Here is a 15,179-nt window from a genome sequence, read left to right as displayed (position 1 = left end):
CATTGACAGATTAGCGGATTAGCAGCTTTTAGCAGTTTATCAGCTTATCGGATCAGCTGATAAGCGGCTTAGCGGCTTAGAAAAAGGGGAAAAAGGGGAAAAACCCGCAGGAACTCGCAAGACATTTTCGTCTCGCGAAGCAAGCCCATAGGAGATTCATTTTGCGAAGCACCTCCAAAACGGAAAACTCTATCGTCTAGCGAGTTTTCCGTCTTGCGAGGCATTCGTCTTGCGGGGCACCACTGTAGTGTTGTCTTACAGATCTATCTTAGGAACCTATTTGGGTCAGTTCCATTCTGAGAATTCACGTTAACTCTTAATTCTTCCTGTACCAAAAACAATTTCCGGCGCTGTTCAACAAATGCTGTATATTTATGTAAATGTTTATGATGTGGATAAAGAGAAACAGATATTTTAGTCTCCCAACAGGTGGAACAGTCAAGTTAAAGATTAAGCTAGTGATTGCAAAGGGATTAGATGTAGAATTCAAAACTGGTGATCTGTGGTGTATGTTGGAAAACAGAAACAAGAAAGGAGGGAACTTAACAGGTGCTAGGAAAGAGTTTGTAATGATGAAATGCTTTCGTTCTCTGTATCAGAAAATGCCCAAACAATGAGGGCACATGTTCTTTTGTTGTAGGTTTGTGTCTTCCAAGGGTAGGTATAGGTGCTTTTTGTATTCTGTTCTTTTTATCTGTGTTGGTAGTGGCTTTTATAGCAGAATAATTGTAGTTTTATAATTACGTTGATGAGCCTAGCTTTCAGGTAGTGGTCCTGAGTAAGGGCCATAAAGGTGGTACTGCTGAATTTTTTCAGCCTGAATTGTATTAATTCAAACAGGAGTGACTTTGGGGAAATGGTTGTAGAATTTAGTCAATATTTGCATCAACAACACTGTGAAATCAATTTCCCATAAAGTTAATTTTTTTCTTCCATTTTAAGTTTGTTTGTTTGTTTGTTTGTTTGTTTGTTTGAATGCCACTTCCATCATTATATGCAACACTCACAATTAGCTTTACAAATGTCTTTGGAATATCTGAAATATATCTGAAAGATATTCCAAAGCATGATAGCACTTTTAAACAAATGATAATTTGGCATGACACAAACATAGTGAAGGTCGCATGTTGCCATGAAAATAACCAATTCTTTTGAAGGTAATCTTTTTATGCCATCTTTAATACAATATTTTATAGTTTATTGGAATAAATCCTGGCTCTTGTTGCTTTTGCTCCCAAAGGAGCATTGGTCAAGTACTACTACTATTAAGCTATACCCATTTTGTAGCCAATGGGGCCTCTTTTGCTACAGCCCATTTCCCTTCCTAAAAGGCCCTTGACCCCCAGAGTGGCTTTCCATGGGCTCAGGGATGAGAGATGGGAAGTCCCCCTGTGTGAGCAGATATTTGCTCATGCAATTTTGAACAGAACCCTATATGTTGAAATGTTTCTGAGACTCCACAACTGTTCTTGTTGAACACTTCGCAGCAGCCAAGCAAGAGAAGACTGGCATTACAGCAACAGGTTCTACATCAGATGAAGATGGAAACAAGACCAATGCAAACTTTCCCCAAAAGGATCCAACCCAGACTTTGCAGGCCCTCTTCTCTCTTCTTCGAGAAGAATTTGAGCAGATGGATTCAAGAGTCCTCCCCCTGTGCCTCCATGAGGTAGTAAAAAAAGACCTACCTTGGTTTCTCTGTGGCCATACTATGATTTTATCAGCTGAAATAATGGAAAGCCACTGACTTAGAGTGAGTTAGAGTCTGTCTCAGTGTAAGGCAGCGCCATTGATTTATGTGGGAGCTAATTTAGTCTGGATCCAACCCATTAGATTATTGAGGGAAGTCCATCATGCCATAAGCTTTTGTAGGTCAAAGACTGTGATGAAATGTGGATTGGTCCATAAAAGTTTATGGCACAATATATTTGTTAGTATTTAAGATGCCATAGTAGTTAAATACCCCAAGTATTTGCTTTCCAGGTGTGTGGGTGTAGAAGGTTATAATCCTGAGGACTGTAGCAGATGTTCTTGAAGATGTAGAGGCTGGAAAGTATATAAACTTTGTGGCTATAACTCTTACTTCTCTGTCTGTATATGTGATGCTTTGATAAAATGAGTAGAAAATAAATTTAGTGCAATCATCTATACACGCTTACTCAAAAGTGTGGTCTCCTGTGTTCACTGGAACTTAATCTCAGATCAGTGTGCCCAGGACTACAATCTTAATTTATTGCATATATGAAACGTCCAAACATATATAATCTCGCTTCTCACAAATAGTATATTCAGCCATGGTTCAGGGTACAACATTCATGTACGTTTTTGGCAGGATATAGATTCTGAGGTGGTTTCTGGAGGATGATATAAAGGGTGATAATGGTAAAATAAATATCTGAAAATGTTAGTTGCTTCTTTGCTTTCTGTTACAGATTGCTGAAACGTATTTTCAAGATGGAGAATGTATCCTTTTTAAAATCAAGATTGATTTCTATGCCATTGCCCTCAGCATATGGCTGAAGGTTTCCAGCAACAGGTCTAGTTAAAGCCAAAGTGGAAAAATTATGATTATTTAAGTGCAGTTATTCAGATTTCTTAATTTCCAGGGGGGGACACTTATAAATATTAAATTGTTATCTCAAATGTGTAAAGAACAGTGTAAAACAGTCTCTGCAAGAACAGTGTAAAAAACAAAAAACAAACCACTAAGGTATTGTTCATGAACCATGAGTGTACATGAGCTTGTTCAATCTAGCATACGAACTTGAATCTAATATAGGAGGAGGTGCTTGCATTTATTCAGGCTTTGCATAGATTCAGTGTGGTATAGTGGTTAGAGTGCTGGACTAAGACCAAGGAGACCAGGGTTCAAATCCCCACTCAGCCATGTAACATTAGATGTTTATAGCTGCTTTGATTTTACTCTTTTGCACTTGCAGTCCGAAGAGATTGATTATGTTGGAGGTATTTGCTAGCTTTCGCCCCTTAATTCTAGATGTGCGATCAAAAACTGAGAAGCTTTTACCCTTGAAAGAGAAATTTATTTCATTTTTGAATTTGGTCATTTGAAGAAATAAGAGCTTCCAGGTGGTACTTGGTTGAATTTTTTCCATAAAGTTGAGTAACTTTAAATATGAATGGCAAATTACTGCTGGAAACACTCATCCTAGAGAATTCATTGCCCAAAAAAGGAAAACCTTCTGACTACAGGGGGGAAAGATTAAGAGAGTTGATTATGGGGTCCATGTAGCACGTGCATGCCAAGTTTTGAGCACAATTATACATTATATCTATGCTGTGCTTTTTTGGGGGGGGTGTACGCAGGGGTATGAATACCCCTAAATGTGGGAGTCAGATAGCCATTTTGTGAATCTAAGTTTGGCCTCATTGAGGGACAGTATTTCAATATGAGTAGGAAAATGAGAGTACCCGTAAACTTTTTTTTTTTAGGAAAAAAACACTGTCTATTCTCAACTGTCATTCGGTGTCTGCATTTTCCTTTAGTTTTTCATTCAGACGAGAAAGCCATGAAATTTATTCAGCTTGAACGGTTATATCATGAGCAACTACTTGCAAATCTTTCTTCCATACAACAACAGTGGGGTAAGTGTGTCATATAGTTGGGAAATCTCTTGTTTTTATTATAATAGAATAAGTTTTGGGTTTCAAAATAAAAATAGCTGCACATTTCCCTAGTGGTGACTGTTGTGTGTAGGCACAGTGATCAGTGGTTGATCTTTATTTTATCATGATATATTTTCCTTGAAAAGGAACATCATTATTTTCAGTTAGGTTTCTGGCTTTTAATGGACCATTGCAGTAACTCTGTGCTGTAATTTTTGTTTTTCCATTATGTTGAATCCACTTTGTCTAGAGACTATTCAAAACATTTTGCTTTTGAAGACACTGAAATATTTTTAATATACAAAAATATAAAATGATTGTGTGTTGTTGCAGAAAAAAAATGGAAAGCAGCAGCATCTAATGAGGTTCCAGCTCTAAAACGTTCTGCTAAAGTCCTGAATAATGAAGAGTTAGACAAACTTGCTAAACTTTGCACATCACATCAAGAGTAAGTAATAAAAATAATACTGGTTCAATTCTCTTTTTGTGTGTGTTTAAATGCACTCAGGGATGCCTTTGAAAAGCAGAATAAAGTGGTTGAAACTGTTCAGATTTTCAAAAGCCATTTGTCAACTTGGCACAAAGAGCTGATGTTCAAAGGGAGAAAATGTTAAAAAAAAACCCAAAACACTAAGCATGAATTCTGGACTGTGACTGGATTTTTAGATTAATTACTTTCCTTTGTTTGCTTGTAATACTTGTGCATTGTTGTATTTCTTGATAAGAAAATTTAAAAATATAATTATTAGAAAATGAAATTGCCAAAATCTTCATGGTCTCAATTCAAATATCATGTTAGGAATCCTCCAAAACAATGGTTTGGAAGAATAAGGAATATACAATGGGCTCTCTTTTCTTTCCAAGGTTGCCTAACCATAGTTTTGCTGTGACAACTGAATAGTGCAAACTGTGTTTAACATCAACCATGGTTTCTACATCTTAACTGATTACTATGATTAGTGCTAACCAGAAAGGGGAAGATGAAATAGTCATGTGACAGAGGGGGTTGGATCACATGGTTTGGAAGATCGTTTACCCAATCTAACCTAATCTTTTACCCAAATTAACTGCTGAAGATAAATGTTTTAAATTCAAAGTTTGGTGCCTGAAGTATTTCAAAGTTAATCAAACGTGAAGGAGACTTTCACAAAAGCATGCTTTCCTTCGCCATACGAGCATAGTAATTTTATTTATTTTTATTTCATATGTTCTTATACCACTTAAGACGGTCTCTGATGAGTTAACAAAATAGAAAATACAATATGAATATGTAAGAAACAATGAAACTGAGAAACTACAATATAATATTATATAATACAACGCACTGTAATACAACTACAATATAAAACAATAAGATGCTCCCAAAATAAAATCATAGCAGCACATTTTGAAAACATCTTAAGATCCAGGGATCCTTTTCCTCTTGTCAAAGGCACATTCTAGCTCAAAACATGCAATACTCCCCCCACAAACGTATCACACCCAATTCTGACTCATACAGGTAACTTGCAGCTTGCACACATTTAGCTTTTGAGCATTACGATTTACATGCTTGGCAGGAAAAAAATGGAAAGGTGGGTGTGTCTGGGGAAAATGACTTTGGCAGTCCCACCCACCATTGAACTCAATGTGTTTTCACTATACGTGATTTTGGCTTTATGCACTATCCCCGGAACGCAACCCCCACGTATTTGAGAGTTGCCTGTATTTACAGAAATCATGTAATATATGTTGCTCATTCAATATCATTCTATTTACACCCTCACACACATCTACCGGTACACATAAATATACCATCTACCCAGTTTTAATCTCTGTTCAGTAGGTTCAGAGTCTGTTTCCCATTATTTCAGCTATAATTGTTCCTGTTTCTTCACTGTCTTCTAGCCCAAATGCTTGCACCCAGAGAGTAAGAACTCATTGGAAGCACTAAGTTTCCAGGCCAATCCTAGAGTGGAGCAGATGATATTTGCTCCAGGGGATGAGTTAGTCACCGGCACACAGTTCTTTTTACAGACAGCTGGCTTGAGGCAGTTGGAATGCTCACAGCCGCCGATGTCAGTAGTGATTCTTGCTGGCTGTGCCTGCATGGTGGTCTTGGTAATGCACACCAGGTCACACTCAAATCCAAGATCAAAGTGTGGATTATATTTGCTTGATCAGGAATTAAACAGCTGCAGACTTCATGGGTGACTGACAGAACTTTTTGGGTACAGTGAATTGGATGGAAAGCCAGAAGAGGACACAGGCACTAATTGTCTGCACAGTCCCCTTTTTACAGGTACCGTCCAACTCCATACTTATTACATATTAGATCATGTTACACCTTTTCTGAGTCAGTTACATTGGCTGCCTATTAATTTCCAGGCCTATTTCAAGGTGCTGGTTTTTGTCTTAAAAGAATAGTTTGGGACCACATTATCTGAAGGATCACCTACACCTGCATGAACTTACCCAAGCATTAAGATAATCATTGGAGGCTCTGCTCACTGGCCTACCAGCAAGAGCCATCCATGGTGGTCCCACATCTTTAGGTATAATAATAATAATTTATTTTTTATACCCCGCCCATCTGGCTTGGTTTTCCCAGCCACTGTGGGCAGCTCACAACAGAATATTAAAAACACCATAAAACATCAAACATTAAAAACTTCCCTAAACAGGGCTGCTTTCAGATGTCTTCTAAAAGTCAGATACTTGTTTATTTCCTTGATATCTGATGGGAGGGCGTTCCATAGGGCAGGTGCCACTACTGAGAAAACTCTCTGCCTGGTTCCCTGTAACCTCACTTCTCACAGTGAGGGAACCACCAGAACGCCCTCGGCACTGGACCTCAGGTATAAGGCAGCTTCACATATTTAACAATGCAGAAAGGGTCGAACACTAATACTGATTACCCCAATACCAGTGCTAGGAGCACACACCAAATTTGCTAAGGGGACTGGGTGGAGTGGAGGGTCAGTCAAATAGGCCAGGAGAGCTTATGACATTTGAGGAAGTAAGTATACAGGAATCTTACTTCCACAAAGGAGAAAGGTTGGTACAAAACCTTTTTCCCACCTTCCACGTTTCTGCTTGACAGGTTGCCTATCATGTCTCCTATATGCCACTTTGATTTTGTTTCCTTCTGTTACCCTTTCTCACCTCCATCATGTCCCTGTCCTCCCCTTATTACCTGCCACTGTTCCAGCCTTCCAACATTCCTGTTAAATTACCTTTCTCTACCCTAGTTCTCCGGTCCCCATACTTTACTCTTATTGCTGTATCCTTCACCGTGTCATTCATTTACTGGCTGAACCGTCCACTGCTGCCTTCCCTACTTCCCCACCCCCTGCTTTTCTACCATTATTAACACTGTCACACAAACCCCCAAGTAACTATTTAAACTCCAGCCCATGTTTAATGAGAATTGTATTTTTAGCTATTAGATTTCGGCTGCCCCAGAAAGCCTCATCTTCTCCAATGTGAGGATTGTTAAAATGGGTTAAGGGGGGGGGGGATACCTTGTCTGGTTTTCTGAGTTCCATTCCCAATTGCATGAGCACTGGAGATTCTCCCTCTTCCACTCACGTCCTGCCTTCCCCGTTGAAAGCTGTTCTGGAAAGCTCACGCTGGCCAAAATTATGTCCTTGGCATGACTTGGCTTCTTTTGTGCTGCTGCTATGAGGTAGACTTTTTCCACTGTTCTTTCTGTGCACTACAGTACTGTAGCATAAAAGCCTAAGAGTGACGTAATATAAATATCACCCTGGCCAAAAATTCACTAGGCGGCTTTCAGACAAACCACTCCCAACCCCTGTCTGAAGTATGGGGATAATACTGGCCCACATTGCAGGATTGTTGTAAAGTTTAATGAGATAGCATGTGTTTTGGGGAAATAAAAATATCCAGTTTTGAGCCTTCTTTAATAGTCAGTGTACTGATCTTTAGCTTTCTGTGTGTTGTAGATATCCACTGTAATGTGGTGGGCTTAGAATGGGGAGATGCAGGTTTAAATCCCTGCTCTTCCTTGAAGCTCACAGAGCAGTCCAAACCCCCTTGTTCCAGGCAGGAATGGGGTAGATTGGTTAGAGATATCCCTCCAACTTGTTCTCCTGGCCTCTGATGGCTTCATGCTGGCTGCAGAGTGATGCCAGTGTCATTCTGCTGATGAGGGGCTCCCCTTTCACCTGCCAAATGTGTGGGCTGGCAGATGTGCCAATGCCAGCATCCCTGCTGGTGGCAGGCAGCAGAAAGCCCCAAAACAGAACATTCCAAGGGTGAAGGCAGGGCTGAGCTGGCTGGGGAACCACCTGATCCCAAACTGGCCCTCCTGCCATCACATGACAGCATAGAGTTCAATCTGGTTCTGATCGAAGGGCAATCTGCCTGCCCTTCCACTTTGATAACTATGCACTATGTTTAGGGAAGCTTTTAATGTTTGATGTATTACAGTATTTTAATATTTTTTCGGAAGCCGCCCAGAGTAATAAATTATTATTATTATTATTATTATTATTATTATTATTATTATTATTATGCACAGCAGGGCTATGGATGCAGTGCTGGTCCTGGCACCCCCATTTAGCTCTGCTGGGAAGACGGGGTAGTTGGGATGGCTCCCTACTACCCCAAGCTCACCATCTCATAAGTGAATCACTCTCACAATGCTGTAAGGATAAAATTGCTGGGGGGAAGAAGTTACGTATGCTGCTCTGAGCTCCTTGGAGCAAGGGTGAGATAGAGAATTAATAAATGAGTCAGTGTGGATGGGGCATTGTTATTATGGATCATAAACTGTTATTCAGTTAGTTGCGCTAAGATCCAAGAGCATGGCTGTGTTTAATGTTATTCTACTTAACAGTCACAATACTTTAAAAGTAAGTGTTACAGGTCTACAGTTGCATTTATCACATCAGACGCTCCAGTAATGAGAGGCTTCTTTGTCACATGCACCAAGAATTGCTTCCAGAACATTTAACTCCCCCACCTCCACCCCAAAAAATGAAATCTCTCTTCAGTGGATTTGAAGCCGCTTCCCACTGTTTCAGAATTTGCTTGTCAAGTGCCATATTGAGGGAGAGAATTCTTAGAGTGCCAGTGTGGAGTAGTGGCCAGAGAGCTGGATGCAATCCAGAGAGACCTGATCTTACATAACCTCTTGGCCATGCAACTTATTGGGGATCGTGATTGTTTGAGGACGCTGTTCCAAGCTGCTTGGTGGAAAGGCAGTGTAAAAATGTGATATATAAGTGACAGTAAAATGAAAGTGCTTGGGTGTCAGAAGCACTGCTTTGCATGCAGAACTCACTGTGCAGCTCTGGACTGCATTGTGGACAAATTGCTTCTTGTCAATGGTAAGAATTGTGTGCAGTTAACATTTTAATAATCACCTATGTTTGTCTTTAGGCTTTTATTTTTACTTTATAATTTGTTTTATTGGAAATAGGCTCTTGAAGTATAAAGCACAACATTTAAAAGGTTGAGCTGTCCTGCCAGTGTTGTGATTTTTATGGTTTTCTTCCACTTTTTAAATATGTTGCTATTTCTGTGGAAGACTAGAAGATTGAGCAAAATGGGGAAACTGAGTGTGCTGCCTAGGTGCTGCAAAATATTAGGAGAGGCTAGTTTTTCACAGCTTCCCATCCACTCCTAACTCTCTTGTGTCGCTAGAAACAGGAAGTAGTGCTATTCAGGTGGTACTTTCAGTGATCTAAAAAGCACTGTTAATTCCTTTGAGTGGTCAATTTCAATTCAGGACAATTTTTTGAAAGCTGATACATTTGTATAAACACATTCTATAAGAGCACTTCTTGTATTGATTTCACCACTTTTACTGCCTTATGGGCCATTAAGTAATAATTGGCAGTTTGTAATGACGTTAGCATATGGTCTGGCTCTGTGCTTTAAAACTATGCTGGCACAGATAGTGTTTCAGTGTTGGAAACTTCTGTGCTAATATTAGAGCATGGAAAGAACTAATCTGATTTGTCGTCTAGTTTTGATGATGTTTTTTGTGAATAATATTTTTGTGGAAGCAGCTGTTTATTTTGTATTTTCTTTTTTGGTTGCAGGCCGCTGGTCTTCCGAAGCAAGGTAAACTGTGAAGTTTTTTCTTGGCATAGTTTTACAAGTAAATGTCCGGGTGTTCTATAATGTGCTAAATGTAATGTGTAGAGCTTACACTGCATAATAACCTGTACTGCATGAAATGAAACAAAAACAAAATTCAGTAATAGGAATTCTGTTGTGTTTTTCAGCTAATAAGTAAAGAAAAATCCCTGAAACGTGAGAGTTTTGTAGGGTTAAGGATATCTGAAGATCTTAAGGAAAGAGGTGCGGCTGCATGTGATTCAGGTATCCCTCTTGTAAATCTTTTCAGTTTTATTTTTAAAACATGTCAGTGTTTAGAAAGCTTTAATTTAGAGTAGCACTAGCTAGGCATTTTTCTAACAAGAGTAATATAAGAAGGTGATTACGTTTTTGATGCCTTAGACTTCTCTTAGAAAACAGCAGAACATAGGAATGAGAGTAGCTCAATTGTTACAGCATGAAACTCTTGATCTCAGGGTTGTGGATGTGAGCCCCACATTGGGCAAAAGATTCCTGCATTGCAGGGAGTTGGACTAGATGATTCTCATGGTCCCTTCCAAGTATACAATTTTATTCTTCTGTGTGAGCAGTGACTTCAAATACTAGACCTAATTTCCCTAACATTAAACGCTGTCCAACTTCAGTACATACACCACTGTTGCTAAAATTAGCATGGAAATAGAAAAAGAGGCTGAAGGTGGCTGTGGAGCAGTCGGCTGCAGAGATGTTGTCTGCCTGGATGTGTACCTGCCTGCTGCTTACAGATTTTAGCCTTCTCCTTGCTGGTGTGTGGCATCCTTGAGGGTTGAAAAGACTGTATAATCAAGGAATCCTATACCCAGTATAAGAGTCAGCCTCATTGCCGTCATTGGGATTTACTTCTGAGTACAGGACTGCATGGTAAATCGGTTGTGAATTCCAACCACAACGTGGGATCATTAGCAAACAATGGTTTTATGATTGTGAGTATAATTAACACCTTTGGTAAAGGGCCATGGCCAGTGTGCCTGTGATCGTCAGGTGGAAGTAAAATTGGAGCTTTTCCAGTTAGCCCAAGGAAGGCTCTGCTTATTCCAAAGTGCCCTAAAATCAAATACAGTGGTACCTTGGTTTCTGAATGGCTTGGCTCCCGAACAAATTGGCTCCCGAACGCCACAAACCCAGAAGTAAGTTTTCCAGTTTGCAAACATTTTTCGGAAGCCGAACGTCCGACGCGGCTTCCAAATGAGTACAGGAAGCTCCTGCAGCCAATCGGAAGCCACACCTTGGTTTTCGAACCATTTCGGGAGTCAAACGGACTCCCAGAACGGATTAAGTTTGAGAACCAAGGTACCACTATAACCAGGGAGACTTTGTTGAATGCCTTGGTATCAACTTCTCTTCATCAACACAAGCTAGTTGTGTTAGATTATTCTTGTTTAGATGTTTCCCTGTGCTAGCTTTTTCCCTGTGACTATTTTCAGCACAGCTAGTATACAGAAACCTAAGCTGCTCCCTATGCTGTGCTCCAGTACTGAGGTCATCCAAACAAAATGGTGGTGCCAGCAAAGCAGTATATTTCAGCAGGACAATGTATGAATCCTAATCAATCAATTCACTAAAGATCAGGAACATGTCCTCTCGCTATGATCACATTTCATCTCAGGCAACCTCTTAGCCTCTTTGACCCCTTTAGTAATATCTTGTTTCGCTTCCTTGTGGTCCGTGTTCTTCAGGTCCTCTCTTCACGCCTCATATATGTGGCCCCCTGGTAATGTCATCAGCGGTTAAGTTACATGTATTTGTCTCATCACATTAGCAGATGTTTGTTCCCAAGCAAGCTCTGATCTGCTGATTGCCACACTGTGTGCAGGAAAGGTTTTTGCTAGACAGTGCATCCCCTTAGCATCCAGGCCCCCTGGGGAGGCCTACAGTCCTACTAAGGAAGTTTCTTTTGTCAGTGCCTTTTGGTGCGCTGAAGGAATGACTACTTCACGCTATAGAGGCATGACCAATGCTTTTGTTGTGCAGATCTTCAAGTTTCCACAACAAAGCTTCTAGTTGGAAAAGAGACTCTTCAAGTACATTTTTATCTTTCTACGTAGAAAATGTCAAAATATCTATTTGTTCTTATCAACAATTATGTTGTTCTGAGAAATCTTAATGGTTCTGTCCTCACGTGACCTTATGGGAAGGTAGCCAAGTTTTTGTGCCTGCATTTCTATGTATCTGTTGCTCTAAAACTTATAAGCTTTATCTAAATATGGTATGGAAACTGAGCCTAGCATTTTATTCCCTAAGGTTTCTGGTTATGCTTTGCGGCTGAATTTTTTTTTTCTCTCTACATGAGAGATCTTTTTGCTTTGGCGGTACTTTTCATTCTATGAGGTGGTTGTTTTTTATTTTAAAAAAGTATTTAAAATAACCATGTGAGACAGGTTGCGTCAATGAATAGGATTTTGAGCTGTTTCTAGACCCCTTGGATGTCCTGTATCTCCATCATCTCCTCCTTGTTCTGTATCTGTCGATGCTGCACAGGTATCCTGGTGTGATGTACTACATCGGGGCACTGCAAGCATTGGTTCAAAACACAAGATACTGTTATCACTTAAGATCATTTCCATCCACTCTATCAAAGTAAACTTTAAGGGAGCCATTCTATGGCTGATGGCCTAGTTGTAGCAGAAAGTTCCTCTGCCATTGCTCCTTCACTGCTGATGGCAGTAAGGAGTGAAAAGGGACCTGTTGGGTAGACCAGAAGATGCCTCCCATTCCCTTGACATACATACCTAAACCAAATAACTAACCACAGAGCTGTCATAGTTACCGTATTTTTCGCTCTATAACACGCACCAGACCATAACACGCACGTAGTTTTTAGAGGAGGAAAACAAGAAAAAAAATATTCTAAACAAAATAGTGGATATATGATTTTTGTGGTTCATGCTGTGGCCACAGACATGTGATCTGACAGTGAGTTTGGAGTAGCCCAATGCAAAAATCCTGAGGATCCATGTGGAGGAGGGAAGGAAGGGGAACCATGGATCCTCTGCTCACGACTACAGCAGATCCCCCCCTCCCACCCGCAGGCATTCGCTCCATAACACGCACAGACATTTCCCCTTACTTTCTAGGAGGAAAAAAGTGAGTGTTATGGTGCAAAAAATACGGTAATTTGTTTAGAGTCAATGGGAGGGAAATTAGGAAACATCTGTCAATAGCAGCAGGTGGGGAAAGAACAAGCAGCTCCCACCTGCAAGCTGGCAGGGCTTAGGAATCAGTGGCTTCTCTGCCAAGAAATCTTCCTTCCCCTCCCCCCCCCAGCCTTTACTCTGCCCAATAACAACCCATTGCATAGTTAAATATACTTTTTTAATGGTACCTATGCATACTTAGTAGTGCATAGGGCTGCAGCAGTAAACATCATGGAGATTTTATAATCTTTCATATGAAGGCTTTTTAAAAATTTCAGTAAACAGTATGGTTTGTACCTTTTTAATTATAGTTACTGAAGCTACCATTATATTTTTAGCAACCAATATTCATCACAGTTTCCCTTTCCTTTAAAATGTTTAAAGCAATTTGTAATTTCTGTATAAAATACTTAAGTGAAATCAAGCCACTTAGTGCCAAAGCCAAAGGAAAACTTGCAGATATGTAACTAATCACACCCTTGTTCAGCAGGGTATGTAGAGGTGTCTTAAGTGCTCTAAAAGTCAATAGAAAACAAGTTAGCTGCTTCACTTTAACTATGATTTGTATTTTACACATGAAAATTAGTGGAGCAGAGCGATTGCTGCCAGACAGGAATTCAGTCAAAACATGAACGGGTAGTGCTCTCTCAGGTTGCTGATTTTTCCTTCTTCTTCTTTGTCCTACAATGCTGAAGTATTGAATCGCTTCTAAATGCTTGAACTCTTTCCCTGTTGCATTAGATACTCGGACTTGGCCTGGCGCTGAACCAAAGAAAGAGAACAATCGCAAAGAGAGTGAGAGGTGTGAGAGCTTCCAACCCGAAAAGCGTCATAGGCTTGAAGAGAAGGCAAGTCTTCGACTCTCTGTGGGGAAGCACCACATGGAGGAGGAGCGCTGCAATGATGAATCAACCCTGGAGCCAGCCACCCAGCCCACAGAGACACTGGGCACGCCTCAGCCAGGCTGTTTATCTACAAAGGATGCTAGTGAAGATGACGGGCTGCAGCCAAGAGAAGAGCAGTTCTCTGAGGATGTAGCAAAAATAGAAGCAGCTGCTGAGGAGCCTGCAGCAGAGTGCTCTAGTGAGCCAATGGTAGACACATTGGTTTTGACAGAGGCCGATTATATGCCTCCTGATCTAATTCCCTCAGATGAAACTGTTCAGTCTGAACAAAACTTACTCAGGTCAGCTGGCTCTATTGTGATTTCCAGTACTCCGTTGGGGAGCAACGTATTAAACAAGCACCAGCAACAGACAGCTTATGGAAGTGATAAGAAATCTGTGCAGGGCAGAACATCAGACATCACCGGGGATGTGCATGCTGAAGGTAACATGCCTGAACTGGACAGTGTTCCATATGAAGGGATACAGGAGGAAACAGCAGTACTGGAAGAGGAAGGTGAAAATGAAGAACCAGAAGACCTCTTTGATCGGTTTTTAAATGGTTGCATAACAGACAGAGAGGAGTCCCTTAAATGCCTAGCAAGCCAAGGGGACTCCGAAATTCTTCCACATATGCCTCCTGAACAAGCACTTTATAGTTCACCGGAAGGTTATTCACTGGATGAAAGCTTTTCTTCACTTGATGAACTTGCAAAACGAATAGAGATTGCAGAGGTAAACACTGGCAAAAATAACTTCCAACACTGTTGGCACTATTCGTGGTTTATATTATTTGTGTTCTCTAGCATGAAAAAAGTAGTGGTTTTTTTCCTGAAAAGAAGCCATGTTTAGGAGGATGTGTTGTTTATTTTTCCTTTCCAAGTTTATTGATTAAGTTTTAGGTAAGTAAAGTTTTCTTTATGAAAAATAAGAGGATAAAATAAATAAACTTATGCATCTTAAGAGGCCAAACAGTAGCAAAAATAATCATGAGGAGGGGGTGCAGAATGAAAAAAGCTCTCTGGGGCATTTGTAAAAAAATACTTGAATATTTCAGACCTTTTTGCTTTACCTCAAACTGAGGTTAACAATAACATTTCAGTTATTCTAGTCATGGCTGGCTGATGAACAATCGTGAGTGTATTTTATTCTCTTTGTGAGAATATCTTTGGTTCTACCATTGCTGTTTTAAGTTGAACAGCAAGAAAATGGGCAGAATGACTTAGCAAAGGAGTTTTAAGCTATTCTGATTGATTTAGGTACCGTTGGTAAATGAAAGGCCTGAGGATATAATGGCTTATCCTTTTTACTGCTGTTCCAAAGCACATAGTGCCAGCATCAGAAGTCAGAGATTGAGACAGAACACACCATACTTTTATAGCTGACTGACATATTTGAGGTCACAGTGTACTTCTGGGCATGCTAA

General features: G+C 40.2%; 1 protein-coding gene across 4 annotated transcripts in view; it reads left to right on the top strand.

Moving 5' to 3' along the window:
• CNST (consortin, connexin sorting protein) overlaps positions 1-15,179 on the top strand; it is a 46,870-nt gene that overhangs the window by 17,065 nt on the left and 14,626 nt on the right. For 3 of the 4 annotated variants that reach the window (XM_082215024.1, XM_082215025.1, XM_082215026.1), the window contains exons 4-10: positions 1,488-1,669; positions 2,433-2,463; positions 3,517-3,603; positions 3,958-4,072; positions 9,678-9,699; positions 9,864-9,960; positions 13,611-14,488. In XM_082215024.1, the coding sequence (XP_082071150.1) occupies positions 1,488-1,669; positions 2,433-2,463; positions 3,517-3,603; positions 3,958-4,072; positions 9,678-9,699; positions 9,864-9,960; positions 13,611-14,488 (1,412 nt within the window). The remainder of the gene's footprint in view (positions 1-1,487; positions 1,670-2,432; positions 2,464-3,516; positions 3,604-3,957; positions 4,073-9,677; positions 9,700-9,863; positions 9,961-13,610; positions 14,489-15,179) is intronic. The other variant, XM_082215027.1, reaches the window with a different exon arrangement.

The sequence above is a fragment of the Podarcis vaucheri genome, assembly GCF_965113315.1.
Source record: "Podarcis vaucheri genome assembly, chromosome: 3".
NCBI classification, from domain to species: Eukaryota; Metazoa; Chordata; class Lepidosauria; order Squamata; family Lacertidae; genus Podarcis; species Podarcis vaucheri.
This window is presented reverse-complemented; position numbering and strand designations above follow the sequence as displayed.